Source organism: Pelobates fuscus, chromosome 8 (genome assembly GCF_036172605.1).
Source record: "Pelobates fuscus isolate aPelFus1 chromosome 8, aPelFus1.pri, whole genome shotgun sequence".
In the NCBI taxonomy this organism is placed as follows: Eukaryota; Metazoa; Chordata; class Amphibia; order Anura; family Pelobatidae; genus Pelobates; species Pelobates fuscus.
The window spans coordinates 51,403,759-51,428,206 of NC_086324.1; the positions used below are offsets into that span (position 1 = coordinate 51,403,759).

The following is a 24,448-nucleotide window of genomic DNA, read 5'->3' on the forward strand; positions in this document are numbered from 1 at the left end:
GTCTACTCAAAAGTTTGACATAAACTGGAGGTAGAATTAGTGCATGGAAAGTGTTAAAATACCACCATTTAAAATACACTGGGGTGTCTACTTTTCAAAAATATATGGTTTGATGGGGGTAAATTACATTGGCCAGTTTCAAAAATGTCCCAAATAGGACATGAGTGCTTGATGACCAGCTGTGACAATTCCAAATTGAAAAACTGGAATATGCACCCTCCAAATAAGGTCTTTTAGCCCCCACCTGTACATGGGCCATATCACTGTACTCAGGAGTTCATATTAGGGTGTTCGTTGGCAGTAACCCTTAAAGTTCTCAGTACATGTATTCTTAAATTGTAAGGGGGGGTAAAAAAAAAATCCCATTATATATATATATATATATATATACATATATATATATATATATATATATAATTTTTTTTATTTGGCATATATTGGTGGTAAAATGGTTGCATGAAAAGAGTCAAAATACCCCAATTTTAATACCTCAGGTTGTCTTCTTTTAAGAAATAGATACATGTGAAGAGTTATTCAGGTATTCCTGACAGATATCAGTGTTACAATGTAACGTGCATTAATTTTGAAAATAAAAAATAAACTTGGAGAAAAAAAAAAAAAAAAAGGTAAGAACATTTTAACATTGGATAGTTCTAATATCATGACAGAATTTAGAAACTATGTTTTTTTGGCGGTTGTAGATGTGCAACAGATTTTGGGGGTCAAAGTTCGAAAAAAGTTCATTATTAAAAAAAAATGTCATATTTTATAATTCTTTTTATAGTAAATTATATGATATGATGAATATAATGGTATCTTTAGAAAGACCGTTTAATGGTGAAAAAAAACAGTATATAATGTGTGTGGGTACAGTAAATGAGCAAGAGGAAAATTACAGCTAAACAAAAACACTGCAAAAATGTCCTTAACAGTAAGAAAATTGAAAATTGGTCTGGTCACTAAGGGGTTAAAATATAAATCTCTGGAATGTGAATATAGGGATAACAGTGAAATTATAGAGTCATTTCACTCCTCCACACACACTGACAGTAGGAGTGACATAACCCATTTAAATTTCCTGTGCTGTTTAAAACAAGGTGGGGGGTAGGGGTTATCAGCAAATTTACAAGCATTGTATGAGTGGCAACTGACTTTTAGAATAGAACGTGTGTTTCTTTACAGGCTGGAATTAATGAGAATTAGGCTTTGGACTAGATTTCATTCTGCAAAACATATGAACATAAAACCATTTATACTTTATTTAGGTATTGAAAAGGTTAACTACTAAATAAAAACTTACTAGATGTAAAAAATAAAAGTAGGAAAAAAATATAATAAAATCTTGGAAAAAGAAAATATATCAAAGCGTTCTGTCAGGGTCGGCTCTAAGTTAAGGACATGAAAAAGAATCATGTACTGACAGTGTAGCCCTGAGATACACAACAACATGATTCTATTGCATTAACCTAGACATTACAAGTGAGGCCGTCTCACAAAGTTGAACTCTCTGCAATGTTAGCAGTTGCTAAGAATTTACTAGTGTTCAGTGATAAACATAATAAACTGTAATAAAAGAGAAAACAACAAAACAAAAATGATTTACAAAAATAATAATGACAGGCACAAAAAGGTATGCATAGGCCACATGCACAAGACTTCTAATATTATGGGAAAACCGTTCCCCTACCCAAAAAAAAAAAAAAAAAAAAAAAGGAGGGGGAATCAATCTGCCCAAACTACTGTCAACTTTTTAATAGTTTTAAAGGGATACAGTAAGCACCAAAACAACGTTATACTTCATTACTTGATTGCACATTACATTTAGCTTAGAATTCATTATCTCCTGCTCTGTTAATAGCCTTCTAGACCCTGCAGGAGCCTTCTGTGTGTTCAATTTATGTTGCAGAAGATACAAACTTTTAAAGTAAGTTGTCTGATTGAAAATTAAACCATGTCAGTCACAGCCAGGGGGGGTGTGGCTAGGGCTGCATGAACAGAAACATAAGTTATTTAACTCCTAAATGGAAAATAATTGAGCAGTGAGACTGCAGAGGCATGTTCTATACACCCAAAGTTGTTTTGATGCCAATAGTATCCATGTAAGTGGAGCTGTCACATCTCTGGAAATTGCATAATTAAATAAAACATTGGAAATCATATTTAAAGGGAGACTACAGTCACCTGAACAACTACAGCTTAATATAGTTCTGGTGAGTATAGCATATCACTGCAAACTTTTTGCTGTAAACACCATCTTTTACAGTGGCAGTCACTCAGATGGTCACCAGGGTGCTTCCTGGGTTAGTGCTGCATAACGTCAGCATCTCTGCATGGAGGTGATGAACTTTCCCCATAGAGATGCAATGACTCTATGAGGAGATGCTTATTGGCGTTGTTTTGCCTATAGAAAAGCTTTGAATTGGCCGAGATTGTCAATTCTGATGATCGGAGCGGATCGGGGCTAGGCCAGCGCTGGCTGACCCGTGCAGCGTTGTAATAAAGGTGAGTCATCAACTTATTTAAGTGGGCCGGTAAGCTAAATAGTGTTTAGCCTTCTGGCCCCCATTTGTATTGCTGACCCTATAATGTTTTTTTAGCTTACATTAACCTTATCTTCATCCTATGCTCCATTTTTTAAATATAAGTTATAGATTTAGCAGGTGTTCATTCCTGTTCAGTAGGGCACAGAATGCAAATGCAGATGAGAACAGAAAAGCTGTTTTGGTATCTCATCTTCAACTAACTTATTCAACTGGTAGAAAAGGGCATACTTTATAACAATGATTGACATGGTCTCAAAATTGAGGTACCAGGTTCCAGGATAGTCTTGTGGATTTAATTTCATTTTAGAATCTCAGCCAGGGAGTAAAAACTCACTTGGTCCATGGGAAATGCTCAATCATCCAGCTTATTTTGTAACACAGGATAAAGAAAAACATGCAACATTTCAGGCCATAGGCTTTAATGAAGCACGGGACACAATGTTGCATGTTTTTCGGTATCATGTGTCACCCTATAAACTGGATTAATTGAGAGTTTTCCGTGGAATTGTCATTTGTTCCTGCTTGCATGCTGTAGGGGACCGTGGATCCAACCCACCGTGCTCTGGCCTGTGCACAATTCGCCTTTATAGCTCTAGCATTGAGTGCCACACCTGCCTTAACTAGGGAGGTGTTTCTGATTTCAGTAGGAATGTTATAAACTGTCACAGACATGTACATTATGTGAGTGAAAAGTTAATTTAATCAAAGTATTTCTCCCTAACTGCTCCCCATTCAGCCACCAAACCCAGAAGCTAAAATGTTACTTTGTGGGGTATTTGCAATAAAATTCAAAGACCCCGAAAGTGGCTGTTCTGCTTTAAGAGAATGTTACACATATTTGTATTTTATTTTTTTGTTAGTTTTGGACTGATAACTGCCAGAAAGTGTCTGCACAGCTGCAACAATGTTTTTTTTGTATTTATTTATTTTTCCACTATCCCAACATTTTCATTTATTGAAATTGCTGCCTCACATGTCTGCAAACAGCTCAACTGCCTGGAAAAAACAAAACGTAAACCCTGAGTCAGCTACTGTCTTCCCGTTTACACATTCTCTTGTGTTTAACTCCTTGACTGCCTAAGGGGCCTGCATGTCTTTTGTATGTATAAAAAGATCTCTTCTGAGATCGGCTTGAACCAGCTGCAAGTCTAAATCTATTCTTATTCTATTTTGTTTTTAATAATTATTTATTCCCACAGACAGACATGGGATAAACATTACATTAGACAATAAAGGAGAAACATAAACGAGCCCATATTAGTGCATAAGAGATTATCTGTCTGGACTATATTTTTTGTATTTTTTTTTTTTTTTTTTTTAATGCCTAACACCAACTGTGGACAAACAATTAGAATAGTTCTCTAATAAAATAGATCACTTAGAGTAAACAAAAAAAAAAAAAAACAATAGTAAGCTGAGAGTAAACAAAAAACGGGACACATTTTGTATCTCTTATGTGTTTGATGATTATATGACATAGAAGGCACAGAGTATCAAAAATATATTAAAGGGATAAACAAAGCTTCTGGTTATTTTTAAAGAACGTTAAAACTAAAATAAGTAAAATAAAACTGTAATATAATTTGGATATCCTGGATAAATAGCCTTGTTTAAAGTTGTCTAGTAGAGTGACAATATCACTGTATTGCGACTTTGCAAACCCCCCCTGTAATTATAATTAATTTTATAATTTAATACTTTATAGTACCTTGAGGGTTAACCATGCAACATGTGACATTGGTACCTTTTAGCCTTTCTGACACACCATTCTGTTCTGTAGCAGGTGGGTTCTCCAGTGCACCTTTCATCGCAGTTCCAAAATCTGATCGATCCTAAAAAGACACACACACAGAGCCATCAGATGAGAGTAAAGATATCCTTATCATATAAACAAAGTCACCTTTATGCTCATTCACAGCATCCGGTTATTACCGCAGGATGAAGACTTCATGATATGCAGTAGCTATTTAAAAAGATGGTAGCGGTGCTTTTATTAGGGAGACATAAAGCACGTGGTGCATGGCTTGGATTTATCCAACTGGTCACAGCAATGGTTGTTCCAATTACTAAAGGATGAAATTTAGTTTTCCCCATTGGGTGGCAATGATCCCAAATATTATAGAGTAATCTCAATATCAACTAGTAGTTTCTTCTTTTATTCTGTATCTTTGCTACACTTACACAATTTTCAGTAACAAGGAGGACAGTTTAAAATGTAAAACAGACAACAATTTGTCCTCATCACCCCCTCCCCCATCTCAACTTTTTTTTAAATGTATTATCCATGCCACATTTTTTATAAAGATTAGTACCAATCACAACATGTTTCATTTAACATATTGATATATATCACAGTAATTATGTATTTTATTGTCTCTCATGTAATTTACAAACTTAAAAATGGGAGGTGAAAGGGGAATCACCTAGGGCCTCTTTTCATCTAAATCCGGCCCTGCCTATAGTGATCCTTTAATGTGAATTATCAACAGTAGACCCCTGCTCTTCTTAGTGATTTAAAGTTGTTGTAATACTTTGCCTATATGTGATTGTCTTGTTGCAATATATGATTCTGGAGGCATCATAATATGTGCCTATTATAACATTCTAAATATGGTAGTTACTTAATTTGTGTTCCCAAATCAAATACACATTCTCATCTTCATTAAATACTTCTACATATGATCATTATAGTGCACTAATTAATTTATTGTTCCTTGTACTACCCTGGATTTCCCTCTCAAGTAATACCCCCATTTTCATGCCACTCTGACTTCCAGCAGCTTAATGAAGCTGTAATTTTTTTATTTATTATATATATATACACACACACACACACACACACGTGCGTATGTGTGTGTGTGTGTGCGTGCATATGTGTATGTATTCGCCTTTTCACAGAACATTATCCCACAGCTACAGTTACTGAACCAGTACAAAAATTCAACTCAGGCAAGATTTTCAAACCACTCCAGGTGCCTTATGGACCTGCTCTGTATGCATTGACATACAAGACAAAGGCTGAATTACCATAGCAGCTGGAGAGCTAATGTTTGTCTATAGGTGGTTTGAAACGTTAAATTGGTAAGATATCTTAATTAATACAATTGTTTGATTTTCATGGTCTACACATAGCTTTACTCATAAATTATTGTTTTAGCAAGAGTGCTAAAAATAAACAAAAAACCTTAACATCCACCCGTCTAAGACAAAACCTAAAAAAAAAAAGTATATTCTAAGGTTGAGAGGTTGGAATAATACGTTATGCAGTTAAATCAAATGCAACTATTTCAATTCCATCGCAGGATCTAATTTTTGGAATAGTCTAAGGCTTTTGCAAATCCCAACATTAAAATATGTTGTTTTTGCTCAATTGGGAACGCTAGTTAACTGATGGGAAAGATACGAAAACCTCACATGTATATGCTTACAACCAGTTCTCTCGTGCTCCAGAAATCTCTCTCCATCTGGAATAAGAGCCTGCAGCATGTACTCCAGAACATGACCAATGCCAGTTGCCTTAAGCATCCGAGCCATTCTTTCATAGATATAAATTCAATATGTCGATCTGCCTCGGAGCCTAGGAGAACATCCAATTTTCAGTTCTAATGGCTGGCAGTTTAATGTGCAGATTTTCTCAATTACTATCGCAAGATGGTGTGAATAGATATTAATATGTTCTTTTATATTGCATATTTCTTCAACGAGTTAAGGGTATAATGGATTTTTTTATGTATTTATTTAACCAACATCTGGTACAGGTGAACACAGCAAGACTATGTAAAAATAATTTAAATATAGATACTCTGATGCACTGGAGTATAGTGAGAATTTGTGAATTTACAAAATATACACACAAATGCGGGGGGGGGGAAGGGGGGGGAGAGTGCTTTTCAAGCACTTTGATAAATGTCACAATCGATATCCCAACAACTGATCAGCTACCGGCCTAATTAAAGTATTCAGCTTGTAAAACACAGCTGCCATGGAAGCTTCCATTAGTGTCTAAGCCAATAAAAAGATAATGGATTCTTTAAAGATATTACGTTCATTCCGTGATGCGATGCATTAGAAAGACAGGTTATTTCGGGGGGGGGGGGGGACCCACTCATTTTCAAATGGAATTACAATTGAACATCCAGCACACCATATAAAAATTAATTTCTGTTTAGGATGAGTCTGATTTAATATATGCCTCATTATGTATATGGAAGAGGGAATGCTTTGGACTGGCGTTTGCTTGACGGATCCAGAACTATGATTTATGCAAAAAAAAATATGTTGACTGTTTAAGTGAGGCTCTTCGATTTGGTAGACACTGGTATTTAAATCACTGTGGTTGCTGTGAAATCTAAATGATGTATTATTTTTCTGCCAACTGTGGCATAGCGGCTCCTCCTTCCCTATTAATGTACATATATCTGTTTGTAGCACAGCTAATGTACTCAATGGATGAAGAGAAAATGCCACAGTTTATGCACCAATTGCTTGTCTGTCTTCAAAAGATTTCATTAAATTAAATATATATATATATATATATATATTTGATGGTAATATACAAAGGTTCTTGAATGTTCGGAACTCAAGTTCTTTCTTAGTCCCTAAAGGTGTTGCAGACTCGCAGGGATTTTGAGACATAGGTTAAGGTAATAAAAACCACAGAAAGAGTCAAAAGCTGCATTCCTGCCATATTCAAAGGGTAGTTTATATTGTTAGGAGTCCACGTCTTCAGTGAAGATGTGACCCAGGAGCTAAACTCAGGGGAAGTAGCTGTACATGGGTTGCTCTCAAGTTTAGCTGATCAGGGAGAGGGAACACTATGAGGAACAACCAGCCAGTTTCATACTGTGCATTTCACCCGGATAACAGATAAGCAAAATAACAGATGAGAGCTGAAATTGCTCATAAATCGGTTCTGGAAAGATAAAAAATTCACGTCCCTGTCTAATGAATAAAAGCCTCTTTTTTTTAGTATTGTGATTGCTGTAAGATGCCGCTGTGCCTGTATATCTGGTGGTGTTTGCTTTGAAAGACTAGCTTAGGGCAGCCCAAAATGCATTATTTCAGTGTATACTGAACCACAACACTCCGGATGTTAAAACCTGCAATTCAGCAACAGCTAATAGACTCCACCTGACACTTCAAAGTTCAAACTGCCAAGAAATGTTTTAATTTGTTTTTGAAAATAATACTTTATTTTCCCTTTCTCTTAGTTTTCATCTTAAAGGGACACTATAGTCACCAAAACAATTTTAGCTTAATGAAGCAGTTTTGGTGTATAGATCATGTCCCTGCAGCCTCACTGTTCTTTTCTCTGCCATTTAGGAGTTAAAGGGACACTATAGTCACCAGAACAACAACAGCTTATTAAATTGGTTCTGGTGGGTAGAATCATTACCTTCAGGCTTTTTGCTGTAAACACAGTTTTTCAGAGAAAACATTACAGCCTAGTGATAACTCCACTGGCCACTCCTCAGATGTCTGTTAGAGATCCTTCTTCGGTCATGGCTGCCTAAAATGCATCCAAACATTCAGCGTCTCCTCCCTCTGCATGCAGACACTGAACTTTCCTCTTAGAGATTCATTGATTAAATTTAACTCTATGAGGAGATGCTGATTGGCCAGGGCTGTGTTTGAATCATGCTGGCTCTGCCTGCGATCTGCCTCTTTGTCAGTCTCAGCCAATCCTATGGGGAAGTAATGTGATTGGATCGGGCTACCACTTCCGATGATGTCAGCAGACGGCTTTTTTTTTTTTTTTTTAGGCAAACAACATGCAGGTGTACAGCTTCTGGCTTGAATGCAGTAAGATTTTGCTATATTTAAAGGGGGCATGAGGGGCCCAGGGGGCCTTGATGGTGGTTTTAACACAATAGGATCAGGAATACATGTTTGTGTTCCAGATCCTATAGTGATCCTTTAAATCACTTTGTTTATGAACCCTAGTCACACCTTCCTGCATGTGACTAGCACAGCCTTCCATAAACACTTCCTGTAAAGTCATCTAAAGTGTATCCTTTATTGCAAGTTCTGTTTGATTTAGATGTTCTTATCCCCTGCTATGTTAATAGCTTGCTAGACCCTGCATAAGCCTCCTGTATTTGATTACAGTTCAATTTACAGAGCAAGAGACAACATTGTTTAACCCCTTAAGGACCAAACTTCTGGAATAAAAGGGAATCATGACATGTCACACATGTCATGTGTCCTTAAGGGGTTAAGGACACATGACATGTGTGACATGTCATGATTCCCTTTTATTCCAGAAGTTTGGTCCTTAAGGGGTTAAGGTAAATTACATCTGATTGAAAGTGAAACCATTTTTTTTTTTCATGCAGGCTCTGTCAATCATAGCCAGAGGAGGTGTGGCTACGGCTGCATAAACATAAACAAAGTGATTTAACTCCTAAATGGCAGTGAATTGAGCAGTAAAACATGATCTATACCAGGGATAGGCAACCTTCGGCACTCCAGATGTTGTGGACTACATCCCCCATAATGCTCTTACACTCATAATGCTGGCAAAGGATCATGGGCGGTATAGTCCAAAACATCTGGAGTGCCGAAAGTTGCCTATGCCTGATCTATACACCAAAACTGCTTCATTATGCTAAAGTTGTTTAGGTGACTATAGTGTTCCTTTAAATGTCCTGTTACAAACTGTAAACGAAGATTCCTGCTAATGGAAATGGCACCCTCTTATGCGTCCACTACACTCAATTCCACTTACGGCCACAGAAATTTAATTTTGTTTTGTTTTTGGATCCCATACTAGAGTCAAACGTCTGTGCCCTGGAGCACCTGGCACTTGTAATATTGTGCACAAACAGAACTCATTTTCTTTTGTGTTGCAACTTTGGTTTAGAAATAGAATTTCTGTCACATTGGATTAAGCATGTTTGCTATTGATGTCTCGCTATTAGTACTGTAAAACGCCTTGTATTTAGGAGATCAATCCCATAAGGAGTAAATTCATTGAGGGGTCAATTCACACCGAGTAACATTGGGAAGCTCATAGAACTTGGAAACGGGACAAGTATCATTCACCAGACACCTGTAAGCTTTACTGTATTTCCCTCACTGTCTTCATTAATTCATTCAAATTGAGGCATATCATGGTATGCAAGTCAAGGAGTTTCATAGGGTTAATGAACATCTATGGGAAATCTATGTTTTTAAAAGAAAGAGAGAAGAACCCCAACATGTTTCTCTATAAAGATTGGTGCATTTGGCCTGGTTAGCGAATACAGAGAAGTAAAAAAATAAAAATATTTGAGAATCAAAAAATCCAGCCTCATGCATCGTATGCTTTATTGTAATGCTGCAAGTAGAACATGTTGGATTTGACATACCCGCGAATAATGTTTTAAAGATCCAAATGACCTGGTTAAAGGAACACAATACCCTCAATGTGAGGGTTTAAAAGGTGAATATTTCTCACCTTGCAGTGCTTGCCGCAGGGAAACATTTGAAGACTGCAGTGTTCATGCACCAAAACACTGTGTAGCACCAAACACATGGTCGCTATGAGAAAAGTTTGGCTTGGCAAGTGGGGCCCCGGGCATTAGTGACTTAGTGTAATGCAGACAGCCAGTAGAGGCATGTTAACCCTGCAATGCAAACATTGCCATACCTACAGAACAGAGACATGGGACCCAGACCACTTCATTGAGATAAAAGTGTTCTGGGTGTCTATTGCGTCTCTTTAAAAATATAACAAAAAGCAGCGAAAACACATTTCAACAAAATGAGATAATTTAATTAACAAATTAATCAGTTAGCAACGTTGATTAATTAACTAATTATTTTAAAAGTGCTAATTGTTTTAGCCAGATTACAAGTATTCTTGTGGCATCATAGTTCTGTTCTTTTATTTATTTATTTTTATTTTTAGCTGCACCAAAATATCTTTTAGATTTTATTCAATGATTTTAAAATACACCTGCAGGCAAAATGTATTTGGATGTTCCTCTGTATGCTAAGGATGGAGGAGAGGGGTCGGTCAGGTAGTAAATAAATACCATTGTGGGATTTTGGAGATATCAAATAAAGGGCGATATGATTGATTGCATTATTTTTCCTCATAGAGAACATGTAAACATTATTTTTTGTTTTCTTGTTTATCACACTACTCACCATATATGAATGTTCTGCGGAGACAAACATATACAGAACAAAAACATACCTTTGCACAAAAAAAATCTACATAATGAATTTTTCAATGGGCCACAGGACGTGTATTCATGATCTGTGGTCCCTGCTTCACTGCTCCACTTATGGCTGCAGCCGTCAATGAATGCTCGGGAGATGAATCATTCGTCACTATAAATGGATAGATCTATTCCATCTAGTGCCATTAAATCTATATCTCATATTTATGTATCTCCCATACCTATGTGCGGTTCATAAAGTGTGCATAGGTTTACCGCACCCTATCCATCACATTTGTTGTATATTAATGTAATAGTGTTTCAAGCTTCAAAGTTTGACATTCTGACGGCTCTGAAATGATGTGACTTCTAAGGTAGAAAACACAAAAGGAAAGAGCTTTTACCATGCAGAAATAGCTGAACCCTAACTCACATGAAAACAAGTGATTTGTGTCGTAAAAATGTTTAACTCCTTTCCTCCCAACCCCATGTATACAGGAGTTATTTTGTTTTGCATTAGGGGATGCAATATGACCTTAAATATATACTCTTAATTATTTACTTAGTGCATGGAAAGGCGTTTATGCAATTTGCTGCTTTTTTTGGGGGGGGGGGGGGAGGGAGGTGCGGGATAGGGGGGAGGCTTATAAAATAAGTGGAGGTTTCTGGTTATCAGGTGTTGGACTTTAAATTAAGTAATAGGATCACCGTCCAACCCCTCTTTCCCAAACCATAGCTAGTGGGTAGGAGCTAGTAAAGTTAGAAAAAGGCTGGGTAGGGTAAAGCCCCCATCCATGGGCAATAACTGTGGGCTCTAATTAAAAATAAAAGATGGTATGGACAATAAAACAACCATGCCATTGTCCACCCCCAACATTTATTTTACCTAAGCCTCGTCACCACCCCCTAGTGGCTAAGATTTGAAAACCTACACTACCTACCTACCCACCCCTCCTTACCATAATAATACTGAGGGGGAGCAAAAACACCAATACTTGTAAAAATCTGAACTCTTGGGGGCGGAGCCTGGCTTCCTAGCAGGGTGGACGTGCTACACGATAGCTCCTGCAAACTAGCCGCAAAAACGGGGCATATACCTCGAATTATTGCACACACACCGCTGGGAAGGTGACTACAGAGTGGGGGAGACCCAGGCAAACGTATTGATACCACACATGATCCCGCGATTCACCGGGTCCCCTCGAATCCAGCTTGAGGCCTACCTGCAAACGAGCCAGGGAGAGGCGGCCGCTCTCCTCGTTGGTAACCCTGCAGATGGCAACCTCGACGTACTCACCTCTTATTTCCCCCCCCCCGCCCCTTCTGGACTGGCGGGGGTCATCTCGATCCTCGCTGGGGACGATAACCCCCAAGCCACGACCAGCACAGGAGACAAGACCTCATGCGAGCCGAAGCGACCCTGGCACAAATAAGATGGTGGCACGGACACAGTCCATAAATAACCGCACACTCAGCAAGCCCCCCAAGTGCACGAGAGAATTCTATAACCGGCTATGTGCCAATCTGTGGACCAAGCTTCACGCCCGGGGACAGGCATTCAAGCGGGCGATAAAAATGGTAATGGCATGGATCCGCCCGGTGACACGACGCCAAATAGGCGGGAATCCCCCCCCATACCTCCACAGCAGTCCCTCGACAAAGCAGAACCCACAAACCGGCACGGAGGGCCAGCACCCATACCCTCATGCCCCAGCAGGCGACTTACCGACGAGCAAGTTCTGCTCGCACCTCAGCGACTCCAACAACTCTCAGCATGCAGTGCACGGCTCCACACACGAGCACCCACGGTGCCGACCACGATATTGACCAGGAGACAGCACAGCACCACGCCAGCAGGACACACAGACGGAGATCCCCCACACAGCCCGCAAGAGAGAAAGCATGGAAGATTGGGAGAGAAGTGCCAACAATGAGACCTTCACAGCGGGACTATGTGCTGTTGCACCACCTACCGCAGGGAATACTCACCCAGCCCCGTCAAGGCATCGGCTGACCCCACAGGGACTGAAACTCTAACTCAGGCATAGTATCATCAGACACTTGACTCTCTTTGCCCCTCTGGAACTCACACGAATGTCTGCTGACGTATATCATTTATTTTATGATCCTAACTATGTTCAGTCTTGTTTTCCTACATATCCCATCACTCGCAGCCAAAATGGAGGCTATTAAGCTAAGATTCTAAGAGGTTTTGCTTATAACTTTTACTTTTCAAATCAATGTTTTCAACTCATGCTCCACACAGTTAACACTCTGGCACTGCAATTATCTAGCTTGTATATTTTTCATAAAACGCGCAGATTAAGCCAACAAGTTCAACTATAATTTGTAGTCAATAGACGTCTACGCTTTGTTTGCATTTCTAATTTTAAAAATGTGCACTACTTCCAATGCCATACTTGTAAAATCTATATCTCATGCCCACGCTTACGTATGTCATTGTGGCAGAGTAAGCCGCTATGTTCACTCTTGCACGCAAAAAATAAAGAATTTAAAAAAATTAAAAAATAAATAAATCTGAACTCTTATTTTCTTCAGTCCCAAAACATCAAAAATAAAATCCATAAAAGCACATAGCAACTATTAAAAATAAAAAAGAACAGATTTGCAAAAAACAACAACAAAAAACTGAAAAACAAGTAAAAACTGCAACACAATAAAAATATTTCATGTGTGCCCCACTGGGGTCCACTTCAGAATGATGAGGGTTTTCCCATACTATACAAGCTCAGAGTGCTCCCATTGATTGGTTTCCAAGCCAATCAGAGTGCACTGACTTATACTGCTTAGCATTGGAAAATCCCATACCCTTATTAATACCCTAACCGTAATAATATTAGAGCTCTAACTGCTGCCCATGTGTGAAGGCTGAGGGCATGCATAAGCATCCCTCCCACCTGATATGTTAATAGAGCCCCTACCAACTGACCACAGGTGGGGGCTGGTGCCTTTAAAATATGCTAGGTGCCCTCATTATCAATTATTCTAGAGTCACCACCTGCTGTCCACGTGTGAGGTTTGGGGGATAAACATTAAGCCCTCCGCCAGTTTATCAATAGAGCCGCCCACCTACTGGCCACATGAGTCGGCATTGGGGGGCACTATGCCCACCTTACAGTATTTAGAGACCCACCATGGGGCAGACAGGTGGACTCTGTCCACTACAATTCTTTAAATTGATGCCCCCAAACAATGCTCATGGGTGGATGCAAGAGGAGGGCAATTAACATTATTGCAACTAGCTGCTCAGTTACTAACTTTTTAGAAGACATGCTCAAAATGTATTATACCTCCCACAAGCCCCTGCTATCCATGCCACATGTGAAGGCATGTCTGCAATACAGTGAGCATGCCATGGTTGATTGGTGTAATAACCAGATGAATTTTGTCTATGAGCCATTTGGCCAATAGCGGCTTTGTATTCTTTTCATTACTAAATCACCACTAATCCAAATGTTAACTATTCTTAAGAATATGACTACACATGTCTAATGCAAATGTTATTTTTTTTCTTTGATATCATTGAGCAGCGATATAGATGTAGAATTGCTGTTTTGTTCCTAGCCATTGTGTTATTTATCCCAGCTTTCTGATACATATGTCACTATATTTATTGTAGAACACAATAACATGAAGGGATAAATATATATATATATATATATATATATATATATATATATTTTTTTTTTTTTTTATTTTTTTTTAAACGATCACAAGAAAATAAAACAAATCCTTACTATACACAGCCATTACCGATGACTAAGCGAAGAGTACCAAAAGTGAATGAAATTATAATAATCCTATCTAAACATCTCTCTATGCAAATAAAAAGCACAGACACAATATGTTGACTGCACACAGTTTCAAAAACAAATGTAACCAATTCATGGCCACATTGGTTAGTTGATGCTGTTGTGGTCCATCCGGCAGAGCAGGGAATAAGGTCCATTTTTGGGAAGTCTGGAGAGGAAGAATAAACACATACTCAGCACACTGGGCTGTGAAATATTGTATTTCCTCTGGAGCAGATCAGCTTTGATGACTGGAGGTGTATACATTTACTGATTCCCATTAAATAGTTCAGTATGTTCGCGGTCAGTAGATAAACAGAGATGATATTTCATCCCCCCGAGTATGAATCGTGGCTATGTTTAGCTGTATGACATGAAGATATGATTGTTATGCGTGGCAAATACTGTCTAGAATTCATCAAGTGCTGATGAAGTTTATTTTATACTCGGTAGCAATGGCCGCTATTGGACTTGGAGAGCAGATTTAGCGTGTTTGTGGTGTGATAATCTTAAAGCACCTGATGGAGTCAAGGCCATAACAAACTTTCCAATAAAGGCGATACATTTGCCCAACTGGCATTTTGCCCTTATGGCAAACAGTGCAAGGTCTTATTGAGTTAACATTTCTAAGAAACAAAACAAAACAAAAAATCTTTATTTTGTTCGACGTGCAGACAATTGTGTACAAGTACACACGATAACATTGAAAATTTAAATATGCCACAGATTCAGATATATAAGGTCTAGTACCATGCCAGATGAAAAGATCATGCTTAAAAACACAGTGAAGAAGCATTATTAACTTAACATATTAAGAGAACAGTCTTAACCAAAGTAACGTATAAGACCATGCAGGGACAGTGCCATCTAACCCTCAGAAATGGGCAAGATGCTTTTTGGTAAAAGCAGAACGTTATGAAATAACTTCTGAGCCATATTCTCCTTCGAAATGTGATGAACATCACTAGGTAGGAGAAGTAGCGTACATTTCAATTAACATCAGAATCAAGAGATTAAATAAAAACTTAACGCATTCAAGTAAAACCTATAAAAATGAAAAATATGTCAAACCATGAGAACAAATAAAAAGGTAAAACAAACAACAGAAAACCATTAAGCCGCATCCAGTAACTTCCTTGGCACAAAGATAGCCATATTGATAATGTTAAGTATCTGTAGCCTGATATCTGTGCAAATTTGACTAGGAGATGAAAAGCACTTAGAAGTACATACTGTTGACCACTCTCTGTGGACTCTCTGAGCATCCATGTGACTATAGAAATTTACTGTCGCCATTTCAAAATTAAGCAGCATAAATGCTGAAAAAATAGCAGGTGGCATGATTCAAAAGTTGGCAGATAGTTAATTAAAAACAATTAAAAATGTCTCTGTTGGACGAGGGGCTGTTGGATCGGTCATGTGGAACTCTGGGATAAGTCAAAGACACCATCTAGCTGCAAACTTTGGTGGGAGATTTGTAATCAACATTCTCAAAAATAATGGTAGCAATTACCCTGTGTCTGCTGAATCAAAACATTTATCACATTTATATTGTATTGCTTCTTAACATAATCCACTGCACTAATAGCATAGGAACAGTGCTACCCAACTTGAGTATTGGTTTGGTAAATTGACCCTTGAACTCTTGCTGTCCTCATCAGAGGCCTTTATGTTAGATGTGATGAACTTTAAGAAGGCTGCATCAGTGGAGGAAAACTGCAGAAATACGTCCACCATCACTTGGAGGCCTCTTTTCATGGTGGGGTTAGTTGGATCCCCAGTAAGGATTAAAAAACATGAATGAGTTTTACATTAGTGAATGGAACTTCTTTACAAGAGCTAGTCAGACAACACACACACACACACACACAGTTTTCTTACAAAAAAAAAAAAGTTATATTAGGGTTTTATCAGTGTCCTGATGATTTTTTTTTTAAAGAAAATTAAAACATGCACACATATATAATTTAATTGTATTTAAGGATGCTCGTAGCACATAAAATGTAGACTTGGCTTTATTATTTACCTCCACTTGTCTGTCCAGCCTTCGATGAATAACTAGCTGGATCATCCCACGGATATTTCCCTCCATGGACATGGATCTTCTTAGTGTTTCCATGGCTTCTCGATTAGATTTCCCCAGTAAGCTCTCTCCATTCACTGCAAGAAGCTGGTCATTTACTTTCAGACGGCCATCCTAAAAAGAAAAGAAAAATAGGAAAGTTAGTGTGAGTACAAATTACAAGACAAGTGTACAAAGATCTTCCAGGTGTAATTGTACAGTACTAGAGTACATCATCTTCAACAAAAGACCAAACATTGATAAATACATGCACTGTGTAACACCACTGACTGGCATTGTCTACCAGCAAGAAAAAAAAAAAAAAAAAAAAGAACAATTATCTCAGATGTAGGTTCTTGTCCTTGTAGGAAGAAAATAAATTATTGATGAGGTGTGGTGGTGATAAATGTAGTTTTGTCCATTGAAAAAAGGCAGCACTTTTCATGCCACAGCCTACAGCTGAAACTGGAGTCAAGCATAAACAATGGTCAAAATCCACAATAACTGAATTGCCAGTGGTGGTTTAAAACTAGGTTTCAGTAATTAACGTAATTAGATGTGGGACAAATGGTAATTATTCAGCCAAATATACAATCCAACTACCAATAAAAAAAAAATGGTGAGCGTGTGTATTATTTTTATTTATATGGACAGGCTACCATTCATGTATATTTAAAGATCAACTAATCCCAACATGACGTATAAGAAATATATATTTCTATCATACACATGCTTACAAGACAAACATACCAATACAGTAAGGCTTTAACCACAAGCTTATAGGTTTTATATTTATAAGAGAAATACAATATATGAAGACACAGAGAAAAGGTAAGTAGAAGAAAACAACATTGATCAAGAGAAAGAAAAAATGTCTTGGCTTGATGTAGATAACATGGAAATAGGCTAAGAGAGTGATTTGTAAGAGTCTTAAAAAATGAGCTTTGACGAGGTAGAGATAGAGAGTCAAAGCTCACACACGGGAGTGAGTTCCAACCATATGAAGCAGCTATGGAAAAATCCTACAAATGAGAGTGACGATTTGATTGGAGAGGTGGAAATTTATATATTTATAAAATATTTTACCAGGAGGGATACATTGAGATTCCTCTCTTTTTCAAACACATAGGGGGTCTGGTTTCTCGTAGCATTCATCACCGCTATTTTATCCCTATGAGTAGGGAAGCGAACCAATAGGTCCCTGGGTAAGGTACTTGATGCTTTAGCAGGGCGTGGGAGACGAAACATCCCTTCAGGGATCATCTGTTTGGCATGTTTAGGTGTCAGGAGGGCTGAGAGGAGCCTCCGTACAAGGTGGGGCAGCTCAGTCTCCGGCGTTCCCTCTGCTATGCCCCTTATCTTAATATTCTTGCCTCGCCGTTGGTCTTCCAGTGCCGCCAGCTGATGTTCGAATTTTAAATTTTGCCGCTGCAGCTCAGTAACTTGTTGCTGCAGCTGCTGCGTTTGTTTGGCATTCTGGTTCGCGCCATGTTCCAGGGCGCCCATGCGGCCTGTCAGGCCCTGCAGGTCCGTTCGTATCTGGGCTATGTCGGTCTGAAGTGCGAGCTGGACCCCAGCGAGTAAGTCCTTCAGTACCGTCGCCGTGACAGGTGCTGAGTCAGCTTGTGGGGGCGACTTGTGGTTTTTTTTGGGTGCTGGTGTAGGCTCTACCTCCAGACTTGGTGTAAAGTCGTCTGAGAAGTCGGAGTATTCATCCCGAACGGCGGCCATGTTTGTGCCCATAGCGTCCTGTGCCTGTTTCCAGAGGTCGCCAATACTTGCTTGTTGCCGCGGCTTGTCGGGTTTGGATTTTTTTGTTTTCCGCCCCATCTCTGCTCCAGCTGCCCTGGTACTCGTTGTAAGTCCGGTAGGTCGGGGGTAGCCGGTGTAATCGGGGTAGAGGTGGCCGTTTGGATCGGAGCTTAGACGGCGTGCGGCCATTCAGTTCAGTGGCTTGGCTCCGCCCCCGATTCCTCTCTTTTTCAAGTATGTCCTGGGGCCACTGCATTGATACAATAGGTTACAATAAAATAAAATAAAATAATATTAATACACAATATATACAAAATGTAACATAGAACAGGTAAGAAATATATAATCAACCATGACAGGTGCATTCTGTTTTGAGATATGTAGAGAGGGATCTCAAAGTATTTTAGGCCTGAGGAAAATTTGAAAGTGTGCAGGAGGTCTTTTCATAATTGCGGCAAAATACTAGGAAGAAGGATGGAGTGGCCAGATTGGGTTGGTTTTATTACAAACAAAGGTGTGGAGAACTTCTTAAATCAGATGTCTTATTTATATCTTATTTATAATGAGATGAGAGATCACGGAAGGTTACCTTACTGTGGTTACCTACCCTAGCTGATTTCTAAGGTTTCTTCACTGAAGCTGAATCCATAAAGGCACTACAAACTATGCTCTCCATTTACTTCAGTGCACCCATACTTCTGACTCTAGCCAAGGCCACGGCTTACTACCCATAAAGGAGCCTCAGCTGACGATCTCCCAACAACCCAACAACCCCACTGAGGAGTACATCATTCTTTCTAATTGAGGCATGCCATTTGTATTTCATTTGTATCTGTAAACTACAACAAACGATTCCTACATGCTTCTATACCCTTGACTGTATTTTACCCCAAGTTATATCTATGTTACTTTGTTCTTTTTTTTTTGTTGCTTCTCGTTAATTGTGGAAAAACTCAAAATAAAAATTTTTTTTGAAAAAAAAGAGTAGATTAAACGCAAATGTCATCAAAGCTGGTAAACGAGATGTACAGAAAGAGGTTGTTAATTTAAAGGACCACTCTAGTGCCAGGAAAGCATACTCGTTTTCCTGGCACTAGAGTGCCTTGAGGGTGCCCCCACCCTCAGGGACCCCCTCCCGCCCGGCTCTGGAAAGGGGTAAAAACTTACCTTTTTCCAGCACTGGGCGGGGAGCTCTCCTCCTCCTCTCCGCCTCCGTTCCTCCCCGTCGGCTGAATGCGCACGCGCGGCAAGAGCTGCGCGCGCATTCAGCCGGTCACATAGGAAAGCATTCATAATGCTTTCCTATGGACGCTTGCGTGCTCTCACTGTGATTTTCACAGTGAGAATCACGCAAGCGCCTCTAGCGGCTGTCAGTGAGACAGCCACTAGAGAATTAGGGGGAAGGCTTAACTAATTGATAAACATAGCAGTTTCTCTGAAACTGCTATGTTTATAAAACAATTAGTTAACCCTAGCTGGACCTGGCACCCAGACCACTTCATTAAGCTGAAGTGGTCTGGGTGCCTAGAGTGGTCCTTTAATTGTAACCAAAAGATAAGAAGAACCATGACTATGCAACAGGGTTTTTCTTCTAGAGGTTTATTTTCTGTTCCGACAGGATTTTTCGGGACTCTCTTAGCCTTGCTCAAACTGTAACCAAGCTACAGGGTTACAATACAGTCAGTAGCAGATCATCTAAGAATAGGTGGCGAAATGTAATTGAGACAGGAGAAAAGCCAAAAGACCAGGAGAAGGGAAGTACATGTGGGAATCATTGGTATTCATTGGGTATTAGAATGTTTCTGTCGTAAGATTGTGAAGAGAAGATGTGTACAGGTAGAAGAGTACCAGGTCTGACTTGTGTAGCATGCTGTCAGTTGAAGGGAAGTTGAAGCATTCGCAGTAAAGGAGACTGAGAAAAAGCACTAGATGTGACAGGAGTCAAGTGAGGGCATCATGAATATTATCGGACACGTTGTTTGGAAAACACAGCTACGCATATTGAAGATATTACCTTTGTTAAGACAGTCTAGCAGTGTAGCAGTCAAAAATGTGACTGAAAATGGTCAAGATTGTTTGAGAAGAAACACATAATAAATAACGACAGAAAAAAAAGACTATTCAGTAAGAAAGAATTAATGGATCTAGGAAAGATTTGTTTTTACGAGGTTGCATTTTATAAGGCATATATATAAAAAAAAGATTGGATTGCTTTAGTGGACAGAGAAAGGATGATGAGATTAGCAGTTGGGTTAAAGCTTGTGAGGATAGAGGACGGGCTGGATAATGTCAATTCTGTGCAACTTTAACTGCACAGAATGTCAGTCATTGGCAGAGAGCAGTCAGCTGACACTCACATACAATGAATAGTGACGGCTGTGGCTACCTCATTCTGTAGCTCTGCAGAAGCTGGAAGTGCACCACCACAACACCCGGGACAATCACAGCTCATACAGGACCCAATTAAAAGGGGAAAACACTTATAATGGTTTGCCCCATTACCATGAAACTGGACCAGGGTACAACTGGCATCATAACCACTACAAGCAGTTATGATGATTGGAGTAACTTTAGGGCAATATGTTTCTAAATGTGTCATACTTATTGTTATACTAAAATGTATAGTAAATATGGTTGCCAGTTGGTACATCAGTGCTAGAATTTAGTTACTGTGAGCAATAAAACAATTAGCTCTCACTGTAATGGTAGTCTACTAAGATCTTAAATAATAATTTAAGTACCCACTAAAAGTATAGTATAGGTTTTGATGGTCCTTCAATTTGTGTATTATACGTTTCCAGAATGGCCCACATATCCTACTCGTCTAAATCATAAATGGAATTATTGCTAGGGCTCCCATCTTAATAAGTGACTCACCACATTACAAAACGAGATATCAGTAAATTAACAACTTGGGGAGAAGTTTGAGAGAATGTGAATACACAGAAGCAAATGAGTGAAATAGTGTGTTAACATCGTGCTTGAAAATGGAATGCTAGGTTAAAATAGATCCAACTATCAAGTGAATTGCTAACTTGCAAAATAATAAAACACTGATATACGGTTAGAGATTAAAAGAGTAATCAAATATCTAAAATTAATGCATTTAAAAGCAGATATATATAATCTTATTTTTGCAATAAACCTAAATCATTTTATTTTCCATTCTTTTGCCTTTTTTCCCTTTGCATTTTAGAATATTACTTTGTAGTTTATTTATAAATAAATGAATTGACATTCGGTATGATCATTGCTTTTCACAGAGGAAAATGTACAGTCCATTGTGCTTTTACACTGATCTAATTTGAGTTCTGCTATATTGCATTTTTTAATGAAGTGAAAGGGAGCAGAACGCCATTTGTTTAAACGAGCATCCAAATGCAATCGAAAACATATTCATTCAATGAAATGCATATGAATCTAACTGAAAATTAATGCTTAAATACAAATTTATGTTTTGTCAAGCTGCACAGAAAGTCAATATATAGTCACTGACACCAACTTCATCAAATCAGTCTTCAATCTGCACATGACACGAGTTAATTAAAATGAGTTGAGTACCACAGTACATCATAAACATCTCGATATCCAACCGTAAACCAATTCCGGTTATTAACCAATACAAATGAACTATGGGGTTGGAAAATTATTATAGCCACAACATAAGTTTATAGTGCTGAGTAAAGCAACTGACTAGGGTTGATAACAGAGGACTATCCTCTAGAAAACTAGTTTAAATGTCCTTGGAAAATGACCTTTAAAAACAGTAAAATATCTTCTGTTGTGTCTACAAAAAAAAAAAAAAAAAAATGAATCCACATTTGCATAAGACAAAGCACAATATTCAAACTACTCTAAATCAGACACACCACATCCACTAATTAATATAGCCATCTCCTTTTAGTTCACACAGAACACAAGGACACCCAGTGGATTCCAATAACGGCCAAACCTTTAAAAATGGCCTGATTATATAGTAGTGGACTGCACCAGGAGTACTTCAGGCACCATAAACACTACAACATGCTGTAGTGGTCATGGTGCTAGACTGACCCTTTATTTTGCCATTACACAGTAATCAACAAAGTGTTAGCCAAGACTGAATTTAATTTAACTTTACTATAACCGATGTAACTTCACACGTTGAATGTTTCGTGCGTCCATATATGTTGTGCTTTATTCTGTTGAGATACTGCTACTTTTTCCAGTTAGCTGTGCAGAAACACCTAAACCATCCAGTTTATCTGGTGAATGTTTACTCAAGTTATTCTATGCTAAAAATAGATACAATTATAATAGTTGGTATTCTAATACTATATTGATAGTTGGCCGTAGCGGATAGTAGAATGCGAGATTTGCGGATTTAGTGGACAGTGAAGTGCTACAGATCTTCTCCAAATGTTTAATCCAGTGATATCCAGATAATATACGATACGTTTATACTTGAAATATGGCTGGGGTAAATCTTTGTGATGCCAATGGCTTTTATTCAAGGGAGTCGAATTATGCTTGTTCAGCTTTTAGAGGGATCCCAAAATTTATTTTTTCCATGAACGCAAGATGATCATTGTGAATGGGTCTGCCTTGTGACAAGTAAAAATAGAACATCGCCTTCCTTGAAAATGGCCATCAGCCAATTCTCCTGCAATGTACTAATCTTCTACTGCATTGAAATCCACCGTGTAAGTAATTACCTCTGCTAAAGAGTATCGGAGAAGTACAATGTTTAATGGAAATGTCATTTGTTCAGTAAACAGACACTTTCTTTGGCTCGGTTTGTGATAAAAAGGGTAATTGGGAAAAAGCATAAAGTGATACATTGAATGAAATCTATATTTTCTTCTCTGACAGAAACACAATGTGATAATTTTGGTTTATTTTACTTCGGTAGAAAGGCTTAGTGTGCTTGAGCCATATCTACTTTCAAAGCAGCCCAGGGCTGCTTTAAATTCCGTCCACAACTTAGATATTGTAAATGTATCTTCAGACCAAAAAGGGTTATGAACTAGATGATTTCATTCGTGTCACAGCTGTGCAATGTAAAACCTCAGTTCACTGGAAAGCAATATGTATATTAACCTTAACATCTTTGGTATCAATAACAACTAAGACATACAGTCGACATAATTGAAGAAAGTGTGGAGAAACTGTAGCAATATGACAGATTGTGAATGAATGAAGAATGACATTCTATAGCAGAATCCAGTGATACTGCAGTCCGCGCTGAATTACAGAACAACTCTGTAGGGGAATTTAGTGTATCATTAGCCTGAATTAAGTTTCTTAATATTTTATTGGGAATACATTTTCAGCTGCAGAAAAAGGGAAGTTGCTTTGCTTATAAAAAAAACGGTTTTATTTCTAAGCAATGCACTTTGGCTTAAAAACAGCTATGTAAATTTTATTCTGCTGGTAAGTGTGCCAGCGAGAACATTTGCTACATACTGCTCTAGACAAATCCTAAACCGTATTGCTTTAGATTGGTCATAAATTATTCTGTACGCAGAACATACCGGAAAACAAGCTGTAACTCTGTGTATAAGAACTCTTTATACCTGGTAAAATATGATAAATAAAAATGAGCTTTTTTTTCATGCAGGGTATAAAGAGGGCCCCTACCGGGCAGAGAGGTCACAGGGCTGGCAAATCAAAAGAAAGGCACTTCATTTGGCCCTTTCACCGCATGAAATAGTAATATGTTATTGCTTCCAGCATCTCCTATGTTTATGCTTTAATACTACAGCATAGAAAGTTACCTTCTGAACCACTGTGGTTTAGGAGAATCACAGAACGGAGTAACTGATGCTTTTTTAACCTCCTCACCCACAGTTAGATATAATGTGAATAGGTGGGTGGTTATATGATAAGTTGGACATGACTGGGAAAAGGTAGGCGTAAACATATGTGGTGGAGGCAGTTTTGGGAATGACACTTGTGGGGTTGCTGTGTTGCATTTGTGAGGTTACTTGTGATGTTGCTTGTTTCTGGGGTTGTTGCTTGCAGTGTGTGTTGCTAGCGTGGTTGTGTTTGAAGAGTGAAGGCTGTGTGAAGTGTTGCAGTTGTTGTGGGGTTGAGTGTATTTATGTGGCTGTTTGAGATGTAGCATGTGTGTGCATGCTTGTAGATAGGGGC

General features: G+C 38.5%; 1 protein-coding gene across 4 annotated transcripts in view; it reads right to left on the bottom strand.

The window, feature by feature from the left end:
- The window catches only part of PARD3B (par-3 family cell polarity regulator beta), a 1,021,205-nt gene that overhangs the window by 620,635 nt on the left and 376,122 nt on the right, over window positions 1-24,448 (bottom strand). For all 4 annotated transcript variants that reach the window (XM_063429810.1, XM_063429811.1, XM_063429813.1 and 1 more), the window contains 2 exons: window positions 16,529-16,699; window positions 4,288-4,375 (listed from right to left, as the gene is read on the bottom strand). In XM_063429810.1, coding sequence (XP_063285880.1) covers window positions 4,288-4,375; window positions 16,529-16,699 — 259 coding nt within the window. The remainder of the gene's footprint in view (window positions 1-4,287; window positions 4,376-16,528; window positions 16,700-24,448) is intronic.